The 27,897-nt window shown below is 41.5% G+C and overlaps 1 protein-coding gene across 2 annotated transcripts; it reads right to left on the reverse strand.

Moving 5' to 3' along the window:
- xkr4 (XK related 4) lies at window positions 1-27,897 on the reverse strand. 2 transcript variants are annotated; one of them, XR_007886120.1, is made up of 5 exons: window positions 26,761-27,897; window positions 17,095-17,294; window positions 10,948-11,302; window positions 8,852-10,491; window positions 1-5,863 (listed from the first exon to the last, which is right to left on the reverse strand). XR_007886120.1 is itself a non-coding variant. In XM_051411540.1 (4 exons), exons 1-4 carry the CDS (start codon window positions 27,453-27,455, stop codon window positions 9,891-9,893), a joined length of 1,851 nt encoding a protein of 616 aa, XP_051267500.1. In that variant the 5' UTR covers window positions 27,456-27,897; the 3' UTR covers window positions 1-9,890. The 2 variants fall into 2 exon arrangements, 1 of the variants encoding a protein (XP_051267500.1); XM_051411540.1 differs by having other exon boundaries at window positions 1-10,491.

Raw genomic sequence — 27,897 nt, forward strand, 5'->3', positions numbered from 1 at the left:
AAAATGACCACAGTGTACTTTATTAAATGAATTTTGGTAGTTTGTGTTGCATTAGATTCAAATAAAAATTTACAAAAATCCCATATATACAAAAATGTCATTTTGATAATTTTCATCACTCTTGATTTATTTTTACAATAAAATGTACTTATTCCCCATTTAACGCATTTTTAGCACTTCAGACTTTCATCACACAATGCAACTTACTGAAAATACCAATATTTTTTTGTCTTGAATGTTTGTATCTTTTTTTTAAAATACACCACATACACCACATTTATCGTTCATTTTTTTCTCTGTAGTATATTGTCATAGTTACAGCCACTGTGGTGGCATGAAACCTCTAAAGACACCCTTCACAGTCAGAACTCAGAAAAAGAAAAGAGGAATGTTCTTTTTTAACGTGTACACTTCGCATACAATTATTTACAGATAAGCTTTTTAAGTTGATCTGTGGTACTCCTTGTTCAACCAGCTCCCTAAACAGACATCTGTACAGAATGATTATACAAGTGTGACTGGAGTCCTATCATTATGCACCTGCTGGTTACTGTGCTTGTACTAGAACTGTTGCTGCCGCACACATCTCGGCCTGGCCATTCCAGACTAAAGACATTTTCTCTGATTGGACAGACGGAAGCTAAGAGTTAAAAGGGCCACCTCTCTGTTGTGAATGGCTGGTATGTGCAGACATCTACAGCAGAGCTTGGATCCATTACAGCTGGTGAACAGAGGCAGCCTGAGAGCCTGATCATGTCTCAGAGAGCTACAGAGGGCATGAAGACACAACAGATAACTGCTGTGGGCTGGCTCTATCAATGAAGCAGTGTGACTGTGGAATTGTTATAGACAGCCACGTGTCTCTTCCAAGAAGTCCTCATACCTTCCAGAAGAAGGTTTTCCGATCTGTCTACATGTTTTTTAGGTTTATGTAACTTTGGCTAAGGTTGGGGGAAGATTGTCTTAGACTGCTGAAATGCATTTTTTGCAAAGAATTGGTGCCCCATCTGTCACACTGGTGGTCAAAAACCAGCTGTTGGTAGCAGATGGGATGCTTAACCCAACTCACTTTCTGGACCGCCTTGGTTCACTCCCTCCAGGATTTAGCAAGCTTTTTTGGGGACTGTTGCAGACTTGATTGACTAATGCCAGCTTTTCAAAAAAGCAAAGGCAACTTGTTACAGTGAGAATAAAATGGCACTGGACAAAAAAATGCAAGGTAATGCACAAAGACTGGTTGAATTTGCGTTGTTGTTGGAGGGACTGATATCATACCTCATGATTTCACCCCCCACCCTCCTTCATATGGGCAACTCCACTGACCAGTAGCAGTGTAGCAATAAGAACCTGATTCATCACTGGCTTCTCACCACCTATTCATAATGTGTCTATGGGGGCGTTTTTGATGCATTTACGGTGAACCTTAGTCAGGGCCCATTTGAACATGGAGGCACCAGGGGAATTTCAGTATAGTGATTAAAAAACAATTAATTGAGATAATCAGGAATTTGTGAATAACCTTCACTTTGACTGTCTTATTCATAGACTAACAGCTTAGTTTGTATTCTCATTTATAACAACAGGAAGATGTGCAGCGAGCTGAGGAAGAGGACAGGAGACTGAAGAGTTTTCCCCACAGTTAGTGAGCATCAAAGGTAATGGGAAATAGTATTTTCTGAGTGTTGTGATCCTCTACATCGCTTGTTCTTTTCTTTACAGTGCTTTCACAACGAATGTTGAGTTATGACCAAAGAGAATCAGCAGTGTCCTACAGCTGGACACAAGGTTTTTCATCTGAGAGGTGTTCAGACTGGAAGCTCTGACATTGACTCTGTCCTAGTATAAGCACAGTAACTGCTGTTGACACAATATGCTATGATGAATAGTATATAAAGTACACGCACACAACCCCCCACCCCCCATCCAATACACTCACATACACACTCTCTCTCTCACACACACACACACACACACACATGTACCGGGCTAACCAGAAAACCAGGCTGTGCTTTCAGTACAGCCTTAAACAATGTCCTGGGTTATGAGGTCAAAATAAAGACAAAAATAGAAATATATTCTCTTTAAGGCAAACAAAACATAGAAAGCAGCTTTTAAGAGCTATGAGCAGTGTGTGTGTGGGTGTATGTGTGTGTGTGTGTGTGTGTGTGGGGGGGGGGGGGGTCTGTTGATGTGTCATGTCCTATTTATGATACACTTCCAGTGAGCAGGATACCCACCACCAATCAGATGTGAGAGAACTTGAGCACCTATGGAACATTAATGGAGGATTTCCCTTTTTATATGAAAGCACCTCATTTTTTTGTGTTAACGGTGAGATTAAACAGATCATTGCTTGGAATAAACATGGCATAACAGATTCCTCCTGTAAACTTTACTGAGAAAATACTTAATCCAGGGGCCACATGCATTAACTGTGCATGGGAGTCCAGTGCTGCCATGGATGTACGACATATTCAGTGAGAGGTTTGAAAGTTACTGCCGAAATGAAAATGAGTTGAATTATTTAAGCCAATTTAACAGGATGGAAATAGCCTGGGAATCCAGTACATAATTCAAATTCAAGTATTAAAAAAATGCAATTACAGTTTGGCACATTTTCTGCAGATTTTAAAAATGAACAGTCCATTTCACATTCACTTTCATTATCATTATGTGTTATGTTGTACTTTGAAATACACAGAATATCAGTTGTTAACAGGATTTCAGCTTAATTTCAGGAAACACTATATTTTTCAGACTAATTGAGTCCCTTACAGAAGCAGGGAGCTGAGTCTAAAGCGTCCAATGTGTCAGAACAAAGAGTATTGCCAAGGAGGAGGTGGAGGGTATTCTGTCCATTTAACAAACTGAGGTAGCTTTATGTTCAGTATATATCAGTACACATCATATATATCTGTTATATGTCAGTTCATGAGTTGGTGATCAGTAAACAAAGGCTACACTGGATTTGGGAGACACTGCAAATAAATGCACATAAGATGATTTAGTAAAGTAAAGTAAAATAAGGCTGCGTTGACTGAGAGTGGGCTACAGAAACGAAATTTGCTTCAACCTTCAGTGTCCACTTATTGTTTCCTTTCAGCAGCAAAGAGCTTCAGTGAACTCCTGTACAAAATATTGGAAATGCTTTCAGTGAGCAGATGAAGAGAAGTTGGCAGATGAACCCACTGAGGACCTCTGCTGGTGAATTAGCCCATTAATATTGAGCTGCTGCCAAAGAAAGGTCTGTCCAGTGTGATACCTACAATACTTTCAGATGTCTATTGAATCATCTACAGCATATAAGCCTGTCATGCCAAAATTAACTGAATAATCCCATAATTAATTAAGACTGAAGAGTTCTTTTAGGTGTGGATTTGGTTTGATGGCTTCCTGCTCAGAAGAATTGGTGTGTGAGTTCCTGCAGTGCTATCTAAATGCAGCCATGTACAGTGCGTGCCAAGCTCTAAGTCTAACAGTATTGTGCCATCCTGAAACCTGTGCTTCTTTTACTTAGACAGTAAGAAAAAAAACAACAACTGGTATCTATGTTACCCACAATGCAATTTGACCACCAACAGTTTCGGTCGGAAATGTTGCTAATGTAGCCTGGAGCCTCCAGCAGAGTCTGATTGCAGTAGTGGTGGGACATTTCTGTCGCACATGACAGGGACGACCACATAGATCATTGGTTCACAGGATCACCCAGTAACTACTGACCACATTTTTTCCCCAATAACTTTGCTAATTGCTGTACTGTCCTTTGATAGGTCTTTTCCACCAACAGGGAACCAGCTTTATTCTAGTTAATGAACCAACTTTTTAATAGTTTGGAGCATTTCGAACAAAAATAAATTGGTTTGGTAAGTTCGTTCCTAACTGGAACCAAAAGACAGCAGGTTTTCCTTGAGAACCAAAGTGGGCGTGTCATATTCTACAGGTCAATTTCTGCTGATGATGCATCCAATTATAATGGTTCCACTCAAAACTGGTGGAAGATATAAGGACGTGAGTTTGGTGGCATATGGCTCAACAAAATATGATTAGTGAAACTCGCAGGAAACTATAATGATTGGTCAAATTTGTGGAAAAATTGCAGTGATCAGAAAAAATTGCAAGGTTGTGCAGAATTCATGGGAACTGATTGAGTTTGCGTTAATTGTTGTGATTGCAACTTCCTGGAGGGACTGTTAAATCAGTGGCTGCACAGAAGTACAATTGAACTCAAGCCAGATTCTTCAATTCATTCGACCATTAGTGACTTTGATGAAACAGCTGAGTATTACATTAAAACAAGTAATGTGTGTTTGCTGACACCACAAACTTTTGGCCAAAAAGAATGCAAAGTACAGAAGAAGAAAAAATGTAATTCTTGTAAACCATGAGCCAAACATAAGAGTGCAATCAGACCCGTTTAGCCTGCAGCGGAGATGAAGAGCAGCTACAGAGGTCTGGTAAGCTCGCTTCCTTTAAATTCCTTTTACTAGCTCATATTCACTAGTAGGCTACTCCCTAAGTCCTGTAGACAGATTTTGATCTGGAAGATAAAATTAAGTACGAGGCAAGTACATTTCAGAAGAGCTAAGGCAGCTATAAACCAAAAAACACTACACATACTGATCAGAACACACACTCGCAAACACAGTAGTGTGGCGGCAGGAAGGCAAATAAAGAAGCCTACAAAACTATACAAACTTCAATGAGCCACTCTCAAGAATATGACACTTGAAATGAAAATAAAAGTAGCCATCTTTAAACTAATAAAAACCATGTGACACATTTAAAGAATCATAGTACTGCATTTGCAAATTTGTTCTCTAAATACACGTCATGTACACTTTATATTTTTGGTTTCCCTTTTGATTTTGTACGTTATATGACTTTGACCATAATCAATATAGATGCAAGTCTTCAAATTTCAGAAGTGTCTTCTGATCGTCTTGCTTTCCCCGACATTGTCGACTTGCTTATTTTGTCCTTCTTCCTAGATAGTAGTGCTTATGGATAAGTAGGCTTGTCTGTTTCAATTGTGTGTATCGTTTTAATTTTATAATGTTTTAATGTAGCATGAAAATCTGTCAGGAGTGCACAGGGTATTTTATTTTGAAATTTGACTGGATTCTCTATGTCGTTCCAAAAATAGAAAAATAGTACTCTCCGCATAGCAGAGCAGAGAGACGCTTCTGGTGGATTCTCTAGTATTGTCTGCTGTTCTAGGTGGCCCGGTGGATTTTGGCCATCACTGGAGGAAAAACATACATTTTGGAACAGTAGAAAAAGTGCATTCAAATTTCTGCTTTGCACAATGATAGGCAGTGAAGTAAAGTAAACATGATGTGACTAAAACACGCAAAACTGCTGTTATGGTTTTTTAAAGTCTGTCTCTGACAGAACACAGCAGTTCTGTTCATAAGCACAGAAATATGTCTGAATCATTCAAGATACACCAGTATTACATTTTTGACTTTTTACAACCAACAAAACACAGTTATTATAAAAACTAACATATGCCAGCATATCTCATGGGAGAACCACAAAAGCTGGAATATGCAGATATGTGTCAGGACAGTGAATCATGGAAACACAGGCTCCCGGTTCTCTGTGTGGTCTGTGTATATTGGGCTACTCACTCCGTTTAGTGCTAGATATTTGTAACCAAAATAGTGATCAATTTACTTTTGTTCTGGACTGTAATGACCTGCAACAAAATTCGGATGTCATACACATAATGATGAGACCAGTTGGGGTCAGAACAGCTTGGTACACCTAGGGCTGGTTTGGTTAAGCAGGGTGAACAGGTTCAAAGTCTCATGCCATGATTATCCCATTGACCTGTTTTGTGCTTTTCTCTCCTCTTGCCATCCTAAAAAAATAAAATGAAAAAATAAATTAAAAAAAGACAGTGTACTTGTGATAGATCAAGAAAGATGACCTGGAACTTTCTTTTGTGCAGATATCATTTTAAACTGCATTTTAAAATAAACACTGTTAGTATCTAAATAGCACTGACACTGAGCTGTAAATGAGAGAGCTGGAATTCCTGAACATGGTGTATTTCACTGCTCATCTACAGTATGTAGTGATGTCATCGCCTCTGGCTTCCCAGCATTCCTTGAAGCCAAACTGGGATGGGAGTGTAGCATAGATGGTGAAGCTCTCCGTCTAGTCGTGCCTTTGTACTGCAATGTTTGAGGGTTTGGTTTTTATACATGGACAGTATGTTAAAGGTTATATATATGATATTTAGAACATGAATATAGCAGCAAACAACTATTAGCTATGTAAAGATATAGTGAAGTCATTGGGGCCTGAGCAGAAAGAGAGGTCACACTCCCTCTGCCTTTGTTGTTATCGCAGCCTCTCTGTGGTTTGTTTACAACAGGCACACCTGTCTGTTAATGCATGAGAGTCCCTACGTTGGTGAATTTAGGATTTATTTCCTGCAAACCAGAGTTGGTGATTGTTGGAACAGTGGAAAAACAAACTGAGACTGAATAAAGTTATGATGATATGTGAGGTAAAATGACCAGTTTGTCTATGGAGTCTGGCAGTGAGCAACAGCAATATTATGACTGTTTTTGGTTAGACAAAAGGATCCTTTCCATAATGTTGTCAGACCCTTAGAATAACAATATGAGTCTGTCAGCAGCAAAAACAAGAACTTTTCTGTTCATACTTTGACCGCTGTCGTTGTCGCCAAGGAGAAGGATTAACTAACATTACATGGCAGCCTCTTTTGCAGCGTTTTCTCATATAACTGTGTCTATTAATTGTTTATTTTAAACCAACCAGCGTTGGTTATTGTTGGAAAGACTAACACTTTTTGGTGAGTTTAATTTAGTTTCTGTCCAGTTTGAAGTGTCTTTGTGATTATCTGCTAGGTAAAATGACTTGTTTCGCCATAGAGTCTGGTTGGCTGTTGTGCCTATTGTTTTGGTCTGAGATGCTGGTGCCCTAATGCAACATCTAGTGGCAAGTGCATTTCATATATATAACCTTTAAAGCAACACTGTGACTGATACTGGAATCAGAAGGCAGGTATCTTAACAACATCTGGTACGGGTATTCATGGACCCTTGAACATGACTTTGGCAACACCCTGACTCTTGCTTTAATTCCACCATTCAGTTAAAAATGTGCTTTGACTAACATTTCTTTCCTCCCACACCACCATTAGGACAAACCTTCCATTTTTAGCACTGGTCGGCTCTGAGAATCACTAAATTGTCAGTATGTTATTTATGATGTGTTGTTTAAGAGCTTTAGACCCTTAATCCTATTTCATCATCAGGTACTATCTGGCTCTGATCAAGGACCTCCATACCACACTGCTCATTTTGATCTGGTGGAACCTGGACACCCAGGCGTTTATGCACTTTATGAACATTAAAGGAAGAATGTTGAAAACTAACTGGATGACAGGCAATCCTCTTAGTGACTTCTAATGGTGGGAACACATGCTACAATTGGTTAACCCATTCTAAATATGATTAGAACGTGACAACTAATCCGGCTGAACTCAACTGAGCCGGTCCAGGGCTAGTCCAGGTGATGTTCATAGTCATGAATCATTGTAACCCATTTGCTGGCTGTCTTTTACTGTTTGATATTTATCATTGGACACTGACATCCAGTGTGAAAGTGGGAGAAATAATAATAAAAAGAAAACCGAGACTGGTGAGCAAACTAGTGCAGTGCTGTGACTGAGAGACAAGCTATCAAAGTAGATCGTTGTCATTAGGTTTTCGGTCAGAGCCACAGCTGAAATCCACCTCACTCTGATCCCTATTCCCCTTATTTCTTTTTATTTCTTTCCCTTTGTCACATTAACTAACAAGGCAAATTCTTCTGGTGAATGCTGGTACAGGAACACTCCAGGATAAGTATCCTCACAGCACTGACTTTGCTGCTGCCAAGCCGCTCCCATCTGAGAGTGAGGAAGAAACATTCTGCCATCCTTGATTTTATAAGGCTGGTATTGGGTTTAATGAAAGGGACTAAAGATGTTCTGATCCCATTTTTCACTTCCAAATACTGATTGAAACCTGAACTTTGGTTATCTGTTGATACCAAGTACGTGTCTGATAAATGTGTGTTAAAAAATAGATACAGTATATTATTATTTTTTAACAAACATACACTACTGAGCCTGTCATGACTTTACTATCCTAGGAAAAAACGGACACTGCTGTGAGGTAACATGGTCCTGTGTTGGGGCGAATACATTTTGTGGTATCGGATCGGTGCACAGACGCGTACTCACCAATACCACATTTTAGGGAGTATCAGAGGAATTTCCAATATCAGTATCAGAATATCACTGAAAGGGATCCACATCTGTTACCCATACCTGCAATTGCTATTTTTTTTTTTGTTTAACTGCATTAGAAGCCACTCACTGAAAATTTGTATTTCATCAGTCACCCTTTCCAAACCATGATATGTGGTATGACAGTCCTCGATCAAGGTTTCATTGTGGCACTTTAGTTTTAAAAAATCATCTAATTGAAGCCAGCATGGTGCCAACTAACGTGTGTTGTGTGGTGCAACAATGTTAAAAGCTGTTGCTGAGTTAGCTGGAGGACAAAAACACCAGAAGGTGTGTTTATCAGAGAACAAGCACTCAAAAATCAAAATGTCAAGGTGTACTTTCACTGATCGATGACAGCACAGAACCGAATCAGGCATCACCTATTACCAATACACACACACATAACCACAGAAAACACAGAATTACAATGACTTCAGTACCCTCTACATCATCTCTAAAGTAAAAAATGCTGCATGTTGTATCAGAGTACTGTACATCCTGGTGGTTAGTTTAGTTTGGCTGAGATGGCTGCTTGTCTACCTTTACTCTTTTTCTCCATCCCCTATTCCATTCCCTGCGCCGTCCTCTCCTGTCCTCTGCTTTTCATTGCTGTCTGGTGCTTTGCTCGTTTCTTTCACATTCTCCTCCAGAATAAGCAAAGATCAGTATCACTACACAGTCAGGTTTATGAGGCTGGACTGCAAATAGTTGAGTTGAGCTGCCAGGAAGATTTTTTCTTGGCATTGTGTGAGTTTGACTTTTTTCCTTATGGGTAGAAAGGTTGTGGAGCTGGTGTCCAGCTTTCACCCTGTCTTGCTCCCTATTCATCCTTACAGCCAGGTTTGGTTGATTGCATCCAAACAAAACACAATGAGCATAGATGCTACTTTGACCACTGTCTTTGTATAGTTCCCTTTCTGTCTGACCTTCTTGCAGTGTACACCAGAATTATCCAAGAGCAATTGAATGACTAAGCCAGAAGAGAAAAGAAGAACTTTTTGGACTACCAAGCCATCTCTAAGGTGTTTCGACTCCTCAGAAGCTAGAGGATGTATCCAAGGAACCTTTTTGGCACAAAGAGAACAGGAGCGATGAGTGTTATCATGTAGATACTGATGGAAGTACCTTCCCAGTTGTGGCTGTTATGGGATCACATCATCAGAACTTCCAAACAGTTAACACACTTCCAAACACATTAAGACAAATATGACAGCTTGAAGTTTCTACTGTTGCTGAATGAGGGGTCATTTCCTTTCCTCATCACGTTAGAGGTGTCACTTAGGTTAAACTGGAGTATCTGATGACTTTTGCATTTTGTTTGTACCACACAGGATTTCCCTGATGATAGGAAGTAAAAATAACAGCAACAACCCTACACGTCCAGTGACATCTACTGCACTTGTGTCAAATGGCTCCTCCGATCACTACCAACTGGGCACTGATGCCGAAAAACAGAAAAAGAAAAAGAGGAACTATTCTTATTGCCACAGTCCCTGTTTGCTGTTTTCTGCTGTTTATGTGATAGCAGGATAATCCTCCCACGACTGCACCCTGTATGGGTTCTAAGAGCAGGCTAGAACTATAAGGTTGTCTCATATTCCAACCTCTCCTGCACCAGAGCGTCATCTTTGTACTGCAGCCGTGGAGGAGTCAGGGAGCAGTCTATGGCCAGGATTGCCTTGCGTATACTGCGGTCGAGGACATGGCGCTCCCACGCTGGGTAGCGGTTCCTGCAAAGGTCGATCTTGATGACGGTCTCTTCAATGCGTGGAGCACGAGACGATGGCGTGGATGGCACTGTGGGTCGGACCTGAAACACCGGCATGCAGCCGTCTCGCTCGGAATACTTCCCCATGTCACGCTCCAGGGTTGCAGTGGCACCTCGGTTGGAACGCAGTGAGTTGGTGGCACCTTCTGATGGTAGTGTGGAGAACTGAGCAGTGGGATCCAGGTCAAGACCCTGGCCACTCGGCGAGCGTCCAAAGCGAGGCCCGTTGGGGTGGAAAAAGGCATAGTACATAAGCATGAAAACCACGCCAGTAAGGAAACTGCTGAAGATGACACAGAGTGCTGGTACTGCAAAGGCGTCAGTGGTGTGAGGAGACCGGTAGAGGTACCACAACGCACTGAGAGCAGCATTCTCCACCAGGATCACTAGGTAATAGATGAAAAGCCGACACCTGAATGAAAGATATGATGAGAAGAAATAAATCAGATAGAGTGAAACCAAATCAATTACCAAAACATGAAGCAGTGTTCTTCAGTAGTAGCAGGATAGGTAAATGTATATTACTGTGTTTTCGTTACCTTAGAATTAGCTCTTTTTATCAACAGAGGGAGCGACCATGACGAACTGCCATGTAGTAGGTAGTTCAGAACGGACAAACCAAAAACTGACTCTAGGTAGGGACTTTCATGTTTTTCGTGGCCATCAAGTGTCTCCTACATGCCTGGCAGGCAAGCGGTATTTGGTTGCAATCTGCAACTTCAGCGCTAGATGCCACTAAATCCTGCATGCTGGTCCTTCTGAACTTCAAGCAAACAGCTGTCTTCAAAATGAAAAATTACAGAATAATAAAGATTTATAATATTTATTTAAAAAATCAAGCCACTGAAATGGAGTTGAGCATCCTCACCTTGTCCGTCCCTCCTTGACGTTGAACCAGGAAAAGATGTAGATAATGCCCACCACCATGTCGAACACAATCTCCTCCCACTTGCTGATGCAGAAGTCTGTCTCACAGTGGACAATCCAGAAGGTCATGATGCACCAATGCAGGACAATGAAGATGCCAAAGTAGAGTTGGAACACAGAGGCAAACAGGGCGAAGGTGATGACCCTTGCTGCAATTGTGAAGAAGTGCCAGCAGAACTGTATGATGACGGCCAGGTAGCTGATGGGCTTCTTGTCATCGCGGGACTCTCGCAGGGCCTTCTGGTAGGAGGCCAGGGCCCAGGCCAAAGAGACAAGGGAGGCTGCTGCTGTCATACCTGCAACAGACACAGAGACAATGGGTTTGATTTCAATCCAGTGCAGTGCCACATCAGTGCAGTGCAGTTTACGCAGCTACTGTTCACCTCAGGGGAACGGACAAGGGGGGGAACGGGGAATCCACTGTAAGTCACACCTCGATTTTGTTCCAAATAACGCACATTTCATCTATCTATAAGGCAAGAAATCTCTGTCCGTCTGTGTGTGTGTGTGTGTGTGTGTGTGTGTGTGTGTGTGTGTGTGTGTGTGTGTCTGTGTGTGGCTCAAATATCTCTGCAGATCAGGATCAGACCGACCTGAGAGTTTCAACATGGCTGCTGTGTGGTTTAAGGGTGTGCAACGTCGGCTTTGTTTGGACTATAAAGATACCGTTAATAAATTATTATTTCATAAATTATTTCCGAATTCCGCTAGCATTGTCAACGACAGCCACCGTAGCCACGTGCGCACCAGAGCCAATCACTGCAGAGCCCAAACATCCTGGAAAGTGAAAGTAAACTGATGTCTCGGTCCGTAAGGCTGGCGGTCGCGGTGATTTTAGATTTTTGATCACAAACACTCACGAAGAGTCGGTAGGACAGGCGGGAGGACAGACAGGAGGACAGACGCTTCTCCACGTACAGCTGTGGTATTTTTTTTCCTCATATAAGTTTCCAAAGACAGTTACAGTTACTACGTTACTGTTGTTTGGTCCTGTAACGTTGCTTTGTGGGACATTTCTCTTTATTAAGTTGAGTGAGAGACCTGTGCAGTTAGTTCATTTACTAGGCTATGCTACCAGTTAGTCTGTTTATGCTGCCAGGTTTCATCCCATTTCAGATGTAGTTCACTTTGTTCTTTCAGAATTTATATGCGCTGACCATGAGGTGTGGTACTTTCACATTAGTGGAATGGGGTTCATCTCCCTACAGTGTCCTTGCTAGAAGACAAATTATATGAAAACACAATAGTTATCAATCTACACATTTCACAACAAACCTAAATGTCCCTGACGTCCCACCTTCAAACACAACCTCATTTGGCCATCCATGAAAAAGCTACTTAACCTCCCATTTTCTATAGCAATACATACTTCCTACGGGCACTGCACTAGTTTATTATATAATAAATACAGGCCAATAGCTCATGCACATTTTAATGTTTACCTTAGTCGAATGTGTTTTTAGTGTTTTACTATTTTATGTTGTTTTGCTGCTTTTATCTTTTTATGTAAAGTGTCTTTGAGTATCCAGAAAAGCGCTTATAAATAAAATGGATTATTATTATTATTATTTTTGTTTTTCTGAATTGTGTGAAATGGCTAACAAAAATAGGTAACACAAAACGATTATGTGGTCACCAAGGTTCTCTAAGTTCTGATAACTTATACTGTCATATTTTGTGCAGTACTGTGTTCATTGTCTTTTGGCAATGTTGAAGGTGGGGATGCACCTTATAAAGTGTGTTTCCTGTTCCAAGTGCAATAGATAAATCCAATTGTTCTGATGAAGGATTTGTGCAATCGAGAAATATAATTCCCTGCTTCACTTATGTTGTTATAATAAAACATAACAGTTTGTGCAGAATTTCTATTGTATCTGTAGGATTTGGGATTTAGCGGCCATTTTTGGCATTGTATTTTAATGGACTCCTCCTAGGGAATTGATCGGATTGACTTCACATTTGGACACTGCAATTTAAAGACATTCACGATTAAAAAGTTGTGCTGTTTGTGACTGTGCTTCAAATGGCGTGGCGCCTAAATTTGACGTTTTTCCATGAAACAGGAAACTGTCACAAATTCAGCCTACATGGTCCAGTCTCAAATTTCACACGTTCGATAAGAGTCCCGCCCTGAACACGTCTACATGATAATATTCAGTCATACTCATAGCGCCCCCTACTGGCAACAGGAATTAAATGTTTTATACTTATGTTCTACTCCTAGCAGGTTGATCAGATCCAGCTGAAATTTGGTCAGAAAATGCTCAACATATTGTTGATGATATGTGATGAGTGTCAAACATGGACACACATGAATTTGCTGTAACTTGAGTGTACATCGTCCAATCGGCACCAAACTTCAAGTGTCTCATAAGAGTTCAGCCCTGAACACATCTATGTGATAATATTCAGTAAAAGTGGTAGCGCCACCTGGCGGTAACCGGAAATATCATTTATTACACTTTTATGTATTTCTCCTAGCAGATTGACCACACCCAGTTGAAATTTGGTCAGAAGACCCTTAGAATGTTGACAATGACATCTTATGAATCTTATGAATTTTTATTGAACTGTGCCGTAGCGATGCAGTGAGCATCACCTTGTTGCTTTAACATTTGATCAATTTTGGGGGGCTAAACATGCCCGAAAACGAAAAATTCAGTCATGGCGAATATTTACTTATTGTCTTGGTTGTCGCAAAATGGCTTAGCCACGCCCCCCAGAATCAGCCCCCAAGACACGTATGACCCACATGTACAAAAATTGGTAAGCATGTGTATCATGATCAGACAAGCAAAAATTCTTCTTGAAGCCATATCCTAAACCCAACAGGAAGTCGGCCATTTTGGATTTAGAAGCCATTTTTGGCGATTTGCACACGTTATGTTTTAACAAACTCCTCCTAGGGAATTGATCTAATCGACTTCAAATTTGGTCAGTATGACGCAAACACCTTCCCGATTAAAAGTCGTGCTGCTTGTGAGTTGAATCCGAAGGGTGTGTCTCTGGCGTGGGGCTAAACACGCTCAACAAGTCATGAAACTTGGCACACACGTCCTACATGGCAGCATTTTACATTTCTTCTGGGTGTTGCCCGTGGGTGTGTCAAAATGGCTCGATATCGCCCCCTATACATTTTCAAAAAAGCAGCCCTGGTGTCCTGTTTCGCGGACATGTGTATCATGTAAGGACGTACAAAAAAACCTCTTGGTGCCATATCCTAAACCCAACAGGAAGACTGCCATTTTGAATTTAATGTCAAATTCTGCCACCATTTGTAGGCCTTGTATTTTGACAAACTTCTCCTAGGGAATTAATCAGAACAACTCCAAATTTGGTGAGCACATTCTGAAGACCTCCGGGATTTAAACTTGTGCTCCTCATGAATATTCATTGAAAGGCATGACTGTGGCTTGCCATTTTAAATTTCGTAGTGAATTTTCAGCTATTTTTTCGCGTTGTATTTGAACAAACTAGGGAATTTATCGGATCTACTTTAAATTTAGTCAGTACAGTCAGAAAACATTGCTGATTAAAAGTTGTGCTATTTGTGAGTCTTCATCAAAGGGCGTGTCCGTGGAGTGCCGTCGAAGTCTGACATTTTGAATTTCCCAAGATTTTTGGTGATTTCAGGGCTTCGATTTGAACAAACTCCTCCTAGGGAATTTATCGGATCTACTTCAAAATTGGTCAGTACAGTCAAAACGTATTGCTGTTTAAAAGTTGAGCTATTTGTGACTGTATGTTGAACTGAACCAATCAAAATTGGTGAGCACAATCCAGAGAAGTTCAGGATGTTACGGTATTAAAATCTTTATATTCAGTCAAACAGTGTGTCCGTGGCGTGCCTTTAAAAATCTGCCTTGAAATGACGATGGAAACCCAACCCCTACTGTTAAACCTAACTGCAGTACAGATTCTCCATTTGGAGCCAAACTTCGCAAGTTTTCAATTCAATTCAATTTCAATTCAATTCAATTTTATTTGTATAGCGCCAATTCATAACAGAAGTTATCTCAGGGCAAGTTTGTTATCTAAGTACCATTATTCAGTCGCTGTCATAGAGCCACCTACTGGCAACAGGACGTTAGTCTTGTGTGGCGATTGTGATTTGTTTTCTGTGAAATTTTCGTAGCTTGGTGTTGTCATGATGTACTAGTGCGTGACACGATGGCAGCACTCCCCAACGTGCACCGAGTGCGAGGGCCCGATCATCACTGCTTGCAGTTTTAATTCCATATGAGATTCAAAACATGAATCTACAGTGGGTACGGAAAGTATTCAGACCCCTTTAAAATTTTCACTCTTTGTTTCATTGCAGCCATTTGCTAAAATCAAAAAAGTTCATTTTATTTCTCATTAATGTACACTCAGCACCCCATCTTGACAGAAAAAAACAGAAATGTAGAAATTTTTGCAAATTTATTAAAAAAGAAAAACTGAAATATCACATGGTCATAAGTATTCAGACCCTTTGCTGTGACACTCATATTTAACTCACATGCTGTCCATTTCTTCTGATCCTCCTTGAGATGGTCCTGCTCCTTCATTGGAGTCTAGCTGTGTTTAATTAAACTGATTGGACTTGATTAGGAAAGGCACACACCTGTCTATATAAGACCTTACAGCTCACAGTGCATGTCAGAGCAAATGAGAATCATGAGGTCGAAGGAACTGCCCAAGGAGCTCAGAGACAGAATTGTGGCAAGGCACAGATCTGGCCAAGGTTACAAAAGAATTTCTGCAGCTCTCAAGGTTCCTAAGAGCACAGTGGCCTCCATAATCCTTAAATGGAAGAAGTTTGGGACGACCAGAACTCTTCCTAGACCTGGCCGTCCAGCCAAACTGAGCAATCGTGGGAGAAGAGCCTTGGTGAGAGGTAAAGAAGAACCCAAAGATCACTGTGGCTGAGCTCCAGAGATGCAGTAGGGAGATGGGAGAAAGTTCCACAAAGTCAACTATCACTGCAGCCCTCCACCAGTCAGGGCTTTATGGCAGAGTGGCCCGACGGAAGCCTCTCCTCAGTGCAAGACATATGAAAGCCCGAATAGAGTTTGCCAAAAAACACATGAAGGACTCCCAGACTATGAGAAATAAGATTCTCTGGTCTGATGAGACAACTTTTTGGCTTTAATTCTAAGCGGTATGTGTGGAGAAAACCAGGCACTGCTCATCACCTGCCCAATACAATCCCAACAGTGAAACATGGTGGTGGCAGCATCAGGCTATGGGGGTGTTTTTCAGCTGCAGGGACAGGACGACTGGTTGCAATTGAAGGAAAGATGAATGTGGCCAAGTACAGAGATATCCTGGAAGAAAACCTCTTCCAGAGTGCTCAGGACCTCAGACTGGGCCGAAGGTTCACCTTCCAACAAGACAGTGACCCTAAGCACACAGCTAAAATAACAAAGGAGTGGCTTCGGAACAACTCTGTGACCATTCTTGACTGGCCCAGCCAGAGCTCTGACCTAAACCCAATTGAGCATCTCTGGAGAGACCTGAAAATGGCTGTCCACCAACGTTCACCATCCAACCTGACAGAACTGGAGAGGATCTGCAAGGAAGAACGGCAGAGGATCCCCAAATCCAGGTGTGAAAAACTTGTTGCATCATTCCCAAGAAGACTCATGGCTGTAGTAGCTCAAAAGGGTGCTTCTACTCAATACTGAGCAAAGGGTCTGAATACTTATGACCATGTGGTATTTCAGGTTTTCTTTTTTAATAAATTTGCAAAAATTTCTACATTTCTGATTTTTTTCTGTCAAGATGGGGTGCTGAGTGTACATTAATGAGAAATAAAATGAACTTTTTTAATTTTAGCAAATGGCTGCAATGAAACAAAGAATGAAACATTTTAAGGGGTTTGAATACTTTCCGTACCCACTGTATGTAAAGACTTAGTGGAGTCATGATGTCCTGAGCAGAGAGGACATCACTGTTCCGTATGCAGCTGAGTAGAGTGTCTGAAACTGTTTTTATCATCTACGTTATGGTTAAGATAAGTTCCCAGGAAATAATGTAAGTTTATGTAATTTCCCCAAAGGTGACCTAGGTAAACATGCGTGTGGGAGAGAAAAAGTGTTGTTACCTTGCACAGCCTGGAGCTTGTGTGTCTGTATGATGATGCACAGCTGCAGCACCAGTTGTGGCGCACTTTCCAGAAAGGTGGCCAGTAGGTGCAGCATGCTCACATCTGCAAACTCATAGACCATCCTCCAGTAGTAACGCCAGCGCTCTGTCTCAGCACTCTGACGACTCCGCACACCCAGGTAGATGGTATGGAAATACCTGCCGGAGATATATATGCTTCAACATCTCCCGGAAAGGATTAAACATCACAGGTAACAGAAAAATACCTGGGAAAAGCAATGGTCACATGCAAGAGTTAGACTGCACTTTACAAATACACCTGGACAGAAAATCATTGAGTATGAGCAGTTAAAAATGTCTTTTTGCCAATAAAAATCAAATCAAATCAACAACATTTAAAATAATCAGGGAATCTGATCATCAATGTATCTGTCAATTGAATTTGGCAATACGATACATATCACGATACAGGCGCTGCAATACTATGATACGATGCTGTGAGCAAAGTTATATATTGGGTTTTTTCCCCTTCAAATTAGATTTTAGGAAAACTTTTATAGTATAAAGAAGAAGAACATCATCATCATATACATAAAGTAAAAAAAGTTTACTTTTTAAATTCAACGAGGACAATGGAATCTGCATTTACATTTATCACAGTCCCAGTAACATCCAACATTATAGCCCTGGGAAAGAGTTGTTTGTGGTTATAGTAATGTTTTGCATCTCATTCGTATGACCTTTAAGTCAATTCAACCTACAATAATTTAACATAACCTTAGCTTACCTATTTCAAGTCGGCTAAAGCAGATTTGAAACTGAACGCCCAAACATACAAATCTCTCAAAAACTGATTTGCAGAATGAGCATGGATTGAATTTGTTTTCATTTGTCACCCTTCTGTCCATAATAAACTCTCAGGAGAGGTAAATACCAACCCTCTTTGCAGAGACACAAAAGCAGACCCTCTGGTATACAGTTTGAACAGTTTCACCATGCAATTTTCAGTAAATAAGGCTGGATTGCAACATGGACACTGCAGCTCCTGGCAAACCCAACTCCAACTGTACCTCTCCAAACCTGAGGCCAGAGCTCCTTTTAATGAAGTGAATTCATCTTTACTTTTCAGTCTATCTGTGGCCTACATTTTTATGAGTCTCTCTGCCAGTCTCCCTCCATTCTCTCTCCCTCTATCTCTGAAATTAAACACATGGCAGTCATTTAGCAGCAGGCTAATGGGCTGTGAAATGAACTTCCATTGTCAATAAAGAATTTGAAAATTAAATCTGGGCTGACAGCATTAAAGCTGCAGCCTGTACATGGACAGATGGACCCAGCAAATTTTTCATTGTGTGTGTGTGTGTGTGTGTGTGTGTGTGTGTGTCGGTGTGTGTGTTGGTGCTGGTCTTTGTAAGTCTATGGCTCAGACTTGTTAACCTGCCATTCAGGCTGTCTTTACACTGTAACTGAAGGTGTCCCAGTTCTGACTGCTTCATACACATCTACTGAAAAGAAAAGTCAAGTCACTCTGTCTCATATTCTGCCTTCAAGTGAGGCAATCACCGCCAGTGCTGCCAGCATTACCATGGCAATGCGTTTCATGTACAGTACATATTCCCTGCCAATACTAGTGTTTGGGCGAGAAAATCTACTTGTTCAGATGATATGCATTTTATAAAGCAGTTATTAGGGACCGAGCACTGACCAGTGCAAGGCCCTATTGTAATTGCAGGAATTCTAATTAGGGACCGAGCCAGTGACCGCTGGAGGTCCCTATTGTATTTGCTACGTTTCCTATTATTCTTCTTAGCTATTATTATTATTTCTAGCGCCTTTGACTGCGTTTTTGCCCCCCTGAACATTTACGAAAACTCAGTTTTATTTGGCAAAGTGGTCAGGTCAAAAATTGGATATTCTTTGCGTCGCTCTCGGGTTGGCCACTAGGTGGCGCTACTATCATAAAAAGTGCGTTTAGGCTAATAACTTCTGCATAGTTTGTCGCACATTCAAAAACCTTATATCCACGCGTTCGGTGAATGGAGCTAAATCTATCCATATATGTCACGCCCACTTCCGCCAATCATTTTATTTCGTTAGAGCGCGAAATGTCCTTAAACTACTTTTTCGTCTTCCCATCACGCGCTTTGTCCGATTCGCACAAAATTTTTCAAGTAGCACCTGGCAAAAAAAGTAATTTGAAGAATTTTGATATTTCAAAAAATAAACACGTTATAAAAAAAGGAAGTGGACCATTTCTCCACATTGGTATGTCCGATTGACACCAAGCTTGGGTCCATAGTTCTCCATGTCTTCCTTTGGCATCTTGCACAGACTTCAGGCCATCGCCACAAGGTGGTGCTCTTTAAAACGAAGAAGTTTATATCTCCGCATCGGCATGTGTGATTGAAATGAAACTTGGTACAATGCTTGCCCATGACTCCCTCAGGCTCTGATGTTACCTATCTGCTACTAGGTGGCGCTCTGGTGGCATGGTAAATCACTGTGCGGAGACCGTAATAGTTCTATAATAATGAATATGAAATTCACAGGGCACGTGTAGACTGATGCCTGAAACTCTTTTGTTTTACTGAGGCTGTTACTCAGTCAGTGATTTAACAAGCCCTCCTTGAGTTGAAATGTTCAGTTCAAATGTGCCTCAGTGGAGCATTTGACAAAATGTACGGCTCGCAGCCTATGTGACAATGTATTTAATTCTTTATAATTGCATACCTTTACTGTACAATTCCAACAGAAATAATAAATTATGCTTAACAGTAGTAGGCCTGCATTTGTTTGTGATCTACTTGAGTAAAAATAACAACAAATGAATGCAGGAATTAGTATAGGAAACTGTTTCTTTGCCTATATGAATTCCTGCATTAATTTTTCATATGTTCTATTTCAACCCCTTAAAATCAAACCTATCAATAGACATTTATTATCAGTAAACAATATGACCCAGCTGTCTAAAAAACATAAATCTTAACAACATAAAGCCCAGTGGTTCCCAACCTGAGGGACCCACTAGGGGTCGCCAAAGGTTCAAGGGGGGTTGCGAGGCCTTCTTGGTTTTAAGGGGTGTAATAAATGTTAATTACTGTTATAAAGAGTTCGGTCTAGACCTGTTCTATTTGAAAAGTGTCCTGAGATAACTTCTGTTATGAATTGGTGCTATACAAATAAAATGTAATTTAATTGAATTAAGAAAACTTTAAAAATATACACAGCATGCCTACATCTCAACATTTTGTTTATTTCTGTGCCCTTACTTGCATTTATGTCCCATTCAGAGGCTTAATAATCCACTGATGAATGGCTGTATGTATTTTGGATGATGATTTTTCAATAGGCGGGTAGAGAAGTCACTGGACTGACTTTAACAGACAGCTGCCTTATAGAGCAATGGTTCCCAATTTGTTTCCTTAAGGGACACCTTTTACTATCATTGAGTAAACTGACGTTGACTGACTGATGTTTTATGGAGTTTATGTAAAACTGGCAATTTTTATTAATTTTGAGCAGATTATTTCCTGTGAATATTGATTAAAGATGAGTTTCCCTGATATTTTTATAAAACTATCCGCATTTTGTTTATTTTTAACAATCATACATACTTAATAGGCTCCTTTTTGCAGTGTTTTCTTCTCATTGTTCCATTAGCTCTTTGGTTGTTTTAACTTTTTTAATGCAGGGCGAGGCTGTTTATCAGAGAATGAAGGCTCTGTGAATATAGCTTATGTTCAGCTCTTCATGGTAAATGGTCCTGTACTTGTATAGCGCCTTTCTAGTCTTCCGACCACTCAAAGCGCTTTTACACTACATGCCACATTCACCCTTTCACACACATTCACTCAGTTATTGCAGAAGTCTATCAGACAGACACTAACGCATTCATACACATTCGCACCCAGATGCACAGCATTGGGGGTTCAGTATCTTGCTCAAGGACACTTCAACATGTGGCGGGAGGAGCCGGGGATCGAACCTACAACCTTCTGATTTGTGGACGACCCGCTCTTCCTCTGAGCCACAGCCACTTCAAAGTTTACATTTTAAATAATAATCAAAACTTTAAAATAACAATTTCAACCTACGCCAGGATCCTGTTTGTGGACTTCAGCTCTGCGTTTAACACCATCAACCCAGCTCTGCTACAGGACAAACTCTCCCAGCTCACTGTGCCTGACTCCACCTGCAGGTGGATCACAGACTTCCTGTCTGACAGGAAACAGCACGTGAAGCTGGGGAAAAATGTTCGACTCCCGACCATCAGCACCGGTTCCCCCCAAGGCTGCGTTCTTTCTCCTCTACTCTTCTCCCTGTACACCAACAGCTGCACCTCCAGTCACCAGTCTGTCAGGCTCCTGAAGTTCGCAGATGACACCTCCCTCATTGGGCTCATCTCTGGTGAAGATGAGTCCGCCTACAGATGGGACATTGACCATCTGGTGACCTGGTGCAGTCAGAACAACCTGGAGCTAAACGCTCTAAAAAAGTGGAGATGGTTGTGGACTTTAGAAAGAACCCAGCCCCACCTGCCCCCATCATCCTGTGTGACTCCCCAGTTTCCTGGGTACCATCATTACCCAGGACCTTAAGAGGGAGCTGAACATCAGCAAGATTGTGGCTGACCCCTCCCACCCCAGACACAAACTCTTTGAAACACTTCCCTCTGGTAGGAGGCTGCGGTCCATGAGGACCAAAACCCGCCACAAAAACAGTTTCTTCCAGTCTGAAGCTGGCCTCATTAACAAGCCCCAGATCCCCCATTGACACTGACTCTTATACCCACCCTGTATATATGCATTACATTAATGCACTCCCGTTTTCTGTACAGTTCTCTTATCTTTCTTATTTTTATTCATTTATATTTTAGAAGTACTCAATTCTTGTGTGATTTGCATATTTTTGTGTGATTTGTATATTTTATGCACCAATGCACTAACACAATTTCCTCATATGTGTAAAAACTTACTTGGCAATAAACCTAATTCTGATTCTGATTCTGATTCTGTTTCTGACCCACAATGAAGCTTTGGTGACCACTAGTTGGGGTCCCGACCCCCAGGTTGGGAACCACTGTTCTAGATGTATAATGTGTGTTGTATTATTTGTTATGTAAAGCATTGTCTGTTTTATTACCGGTGAGTGAGTGTAAAGATAAATACAGATACAAAGGGTAACTTTACAGCTCTACCTGCTTCGGAGCTGCTTGACCTGCAGAGACAAAACAAAGAGAGAGAGTCTCATTACATTACAGCTGCTGCTCTCTCTTCCCCTCGCTGTCTCACTGTCCTTCTCCTGCTATGTGAATAATGCAAGAGGCAGATAGGCCTTTCACACATAAACAAACAAATACACATGAAGTGCTCCGTGGTATGACCAAAAATTTGTTTCATGGTCTTTTTTATTTTTTAATTCTGGCGTTTTCACAGTATATCAGCATGACTGGGCCTAACGTTGTCTGACTCCATATAGGTCAACGGCCAACACTGAGAGTGTAAATTATTATTTATAATTAAAGCATTACAATAAATTATATTGGCAATTATTCACAATAGCAATAAATCCTCTAACCCAGGGCTCTTAAACTCAAATTTGCTAGTATAGCTAGAATTGCTATTACTGCTAGCATTGTCATCTCATAGGAGGCCACTTCAACGTGCAAGTACTAGCAAGAAAGCACAATATTCTGAAAATATTTACTATTTATTCCAAATAAAAAAAATGCCAACAGCTGTGTCTATGCATACTATACTTAATATACTATACTTTTATTTGCTCTTATCTTATCACTCTTTGACAACAACAACTTCTGAATGTATCTCCTTACTTTTAATAATGCAGGAAAACATGCTACTTGCGCAGTCAGTGTGTGTGTGTGTGTGTACAAGCACTGATATATACTGTATGTGCAATACTCTGGTTAGCAATACTGTACTTTCTAAGGATTCATCTATTATTTATATTAATTCAGTATTCATTACACTTCTGTCTGTCATACTGTCGAATACAGTTTTCTATCTTCTATATACTGTCATATACACCATCAGCCATAACACTATGACCACCTGGGCACCCTGGTGGTCATAATGTTATACAGCCCCATACCAACAAACATGTGATGCACTGTGCAAGACTAAACTTAGAAAATTTGTCACAAAATAAAACAGATTAATTTTCAGTCATTACTCAATTTTGACCAAAATTGTAGTTACTGCTGTTTTGCTTGGTAGGGCAGTACAGGAGAGAGTTAATCTGTGTAAAAATCAGGTTCCTCTGGCTCCTCCTAGTGCTCCTAATGGCATTTGTAAGAATCATCAGGTCTGAACAAAATCAACCAATCAGAGCTGAGGAAGATACTTCATCAAGGATGTAGTGAAAGTTTCAGCAAATATGACATAAAGTTATTTTTATAAAAGTTACCTAACTTCATTTCTACTATTCTACTATAAGTTACGGGCTGGGGCGCACGGTAGCTCACCTGGTAGAATGCATGCCCCATGTAGGCTGATTGCTTATCAATTTCAACCTGTGAGCTATTTTCCGCGTGTTGCCCCCCCTCTCTCCCCCCTCGCCATCTTCATTTCAATTCAATTCAATTCAATTTTATTTGTATAGCGCCAATTCATAACAGAAGTTATCTCAGGACACTTTTCAAATAGAGCAGCTCTAGACTGAACTCTTTATAACATTATTTACAGAGACCCAACAGTACCACCATGAGCAAGACCTTGGTGACGGCAACAAGGAGAAACTTCCTTTTAAGAGACAGAAACCTTGGACAGACCCTTCTGCTCTAGGTGGGTGGTCGTCTGCCTCGGCCAGCACTGTGCAAGTGTGGCCTACAAACAGCACAAGCCTTTACCGAACTATAGTAATAGTAAATGGTAAATGGACCTGTACTTGTATAGTGCCTTTCTAGTCTTCCGACCACTCAAAGCGCTTTTACACTACGTGCCACATTCACCCTTTCACACACATTCACTCAGTGATGGCAAAGTCCATCAAACAGAAACTAACTCTTTCACACACCGATGCACAGCATCAGGAGCAATGTGGGGTTCAGTATCTTGCTCAAGGAGACTCCGACATGTGGCAAGAGGAGCCGGGGATCGAACCAACAACCTTCCAATTAGTGGAACCTCTGAGCCACAGCCGTGAATCTGGGATTAGCTGAAGTTAGTTAGCAGCCGGACTCTATGGATAACTTTTACAAACGTCTCCAGAAAACTGTGCTTGAAACTAACATAGACTGATGTGAATCTTCAGATTTGTCTTGCAGCCAGGTAGAAGACACAGAGACTACATACAACATGATAAAGTATATCAAATTGTACAACTTGAGAACAGGCCACCGCTGCTTCTGGACCCTGGATCACCTCTCATCCTCACATTGTGTGGTAAGGACTGAGAGTAGCTCTGAAGGCAAAAGGCTAAAGGGAAAGCTAACGACTGGGAGCTTCAAACTCTGATTGTGGGTGATTTTGCTGTTAAGACTTAGAGCATTAAGAACACCAAAATATGTTGATTTCCTAAAAATATGTCCTGTGACATGACAGGAAGAATATATAGTCAAATCTTAAGTTAGCTAATGTTAGCAATAAAACTAGCAAACTAGCTAGTGCTTTGCTAATATAAGCTATCAGATGTAACTAGCTAGCTAATCTACATTCATCTTTAGCTATTATATATTATATAGTTAGCTATTGTTTTGCAACATTTGACTAGGCCTACATATATATATATATATATTCCTTTTATCTTCAAAATGTGATATAAATATAGGATAAAGTGAAAGTTTCCGCAAATATTAGTTCATAATTAAAAAGTTATTTTATTATTAAGTTACCTATGGCATCTTTAAAGGACTAGTGTGTAGGATTTAGTGGCATCTAGTGGTGACGTTGCACATTGCAACTAAATGAACACTGCTCGCATCTGTATTTCATGACTGCAGAATAGATGAGAGCAATCATCTTTGTCCTCGCGTCACGCCCCAGCCCCCTTTTGGGTAAAAGCAGCCCCTTTAATTCGACTGGAGGCAATTTAATAGCATAAAATAAAATACCGTATTGCTTTCAAGCTATTAGGAGCCGATATCCTATGACCAGCAAGGCAAACAATTACGTTGTGTCACTGCTCATCAATAATCAGCATCGTTATAGAGAAAAAATGCAGAAATAACAGAACAATAAAAACCAGTTTATTTTCCTGTTTTGGTCGTCTGTCCAATGTGACGTTATTGTAAACTAATTCAATGTGGCGAAGCAGAACCGCTGTTTCTTTGTTTAATAATGGACCTTTTACTACAAGTTTACATTTTGGAGCATTCAATCATATCAAATTTTGGGCAAACTCCATCTGCTGATGGAGATCATGTGATATAATGGAAAACTCCAGATCATCTACTAACACAAATAATATGATCAGCTCAGATGAAACCACCCAACAGGAGACTAAATTAGCTCCACCTCAGTTAGAATTTACAGCAGTAAAATGCTACTTACACATTAAAGGTCCAGTGTGTAGGATTTAGTGGCATCTAGCGGTAAAGTCGCAGACTAACTGAACGCAGTATGTAGGAGAAACTACGGTGGCTGTGAAACTGGCAAAAAAACATGAAAGGTTCTATCTGGAGCCAGTGTTTGATTTATCTGTTCAGGGCTACAGTAAAAAACATGGTGGGCTGTAGAAGAGGACTTGCTCCTTCTGAATAAAAAACAGCTCATTCTAAAGTAACAAAAACTCAAGAATTATAATATTCATCAGATAATGTTACACACAATCCAATAACCTCTTCTATAACCATATAATAATCATAGGAGCCTTTCTTGATGATTTTTACTTTAAGTACATTTAGCTGTTAAATATTTATGTATTTTTTACTTTTACTGAAGTACTGAGTATTTATTCCACCACTGGTTACTGAAGGTGCCCAGGACAGGTCAGTAATAGTTTGGCTGCAGGCTTTGCTTTCGACTCTCAATAAACTGTCTGCTGCATGATGTTCTGTCTCTACAGATTCAATAAATTACTGTGGGCTAGCTGTTGTGTATCTTGAGTTAAAGAGTCCAGTATGTAACTTGTACAGTGATGTAGAAACTTGAAGCCACCAGTGCACATGCACTGAGAATGGACTTTACAGTAGATGACTTTATAAGTATTATTGTATGTTAATTATAGGGTTTTTTATTACTGTTCCAAGCTTGTCTTAAAACATGACTGGAGGGGATCTTTAAAGTTAATTCAAATTCATGACTCCACCCAGAAGCTGTTTGGCCAACCATAGAAGATCCTTCCAATGGCACCAAAAGAGAAAATGCCTGCAGCAGCAGCATTCACTGCTTGACATCATGTGAGTGACAGGCCAACTCCCCGTGCTTCCTATAGGAGATGGAGGATATCTTTCCTGTTTAGCTTGTGTTATCTTTCCTGACACATCGGTGAGGACAGAGCAGTGACCCGAAAGCCTCCCACAGTATCATGTGTGTTGGCCCTGCAGAGAGGCGCAAGCTAAAGATGGCAGTTGGTAGCCATGCTGTAGGGGTTGGCATCATTCAGAGGCCACCACGGTACCAACTCCTGCTCATTCATTTATTTACACCACACACACATACAAACAAGCACATCATTATAACCCATCCCAAGGCCTCCATCCTACCTCCATATCTGGCCCAGCTGGAGGATGTGGATGATGGACTGTCCGAACCAGACGCAGAAGGAATAGTAGGCCGACCGTTTCCTAGTCCTGCTGCCCACCGCGGTGCTGGCGGTGCTGTTGGTTGTGGTGTTCTTGCTCGCGGTCGACGCCTGTCTCTGTGGCGTGGCCGGGTGGTGTTGAGCGGTAACGTCGCCGTGCGAGGCGGAATCGCTCAGCAGCTTGTTCCCGTCCATGTGGGAGCAATCGGCGGCGGACTGGGCGCCGTCCTCGGTGCTGAAATCGTGCACGAACCATCGGAAGCTAAAGAGCTGGACCGAGAAGGAGCCGAGCACCACGAAGAAGAGCGTCAGGCCGAACCACCAGTAGTCGCGGCGGAGGTAGTAGTCGACCGATAGCCACACGTCGGTGCCCACGTCGGCCAGGTACACGACCACTGCGGCTACGATCCACAGGCAGTCCCACACCGTGTATTTCTGCTGCTCCCTGCCCAGGCGAAGGCACGTCGAGTTGGAGCCTCCCCCGCCGCAGCACCGTGACTCCCCGTTGACGAAGTCCCCGTCCCCGGTGCCCGCAGAGTCGGGCTGGGCGCCCGGGTGGAGCCCCTGCACCGAGCCGGAGTGCTCCGAGTTCTGCAGCGGGGTGAAGGCCACGTCGCTCTTCTTCATCTTCAGGACCCCGTCCGATTTAGCCGCCATTATTAGAAGCTTGTAATATTACTCTATTATTTTTCCTCCCCTCTCCTCTTCTCCTCGGCCCTTGCCTCGCTCCGTCGACACCCTTCTGTGCGTCGCTCCTACTCCTCCTCCTTTCTGGGCAGGACTAGCTCCTCCACACTGCCGCCTGCTCATAATACACAATAAAGACAAAAAAGAGGACCCGCGCTTGCTCCAATATTTTGGTCCATATCAGGTCTTTACTGGGCTTGTCCCCTCGGTTGATGGTCCGCTTACATCCAGCCGACAGGAGGAGCCGCTTTGTTTCCCACCTGCAGACAGCCTACCTTAACTGATTCTGCTCCTGCGGGTTTTCACTTTGCCCTCGATGAGTCCTGATGCTGGCAGATGTTGGGGATGGAAATGGAGATGGAAACAGGAGCGAAAGAAAAAGTGAGGGGGGAGGAGGCTGCAACCATCTGCT

The sequence above is a fragment of the Dicentrarchus labrax genome, unplaced genomic scaffold, assembly GCF_905237075.1.
Source record: "Dicentrarchus labrax unplaced genomic scaffold, dlabrax2021, whole genome shotgun sequence".
NCBI lineage: Eukaryota > Metazoa > Chordata > Actinopteri > Moronidae > Dicentrarchus > Dicentrarchus labrax.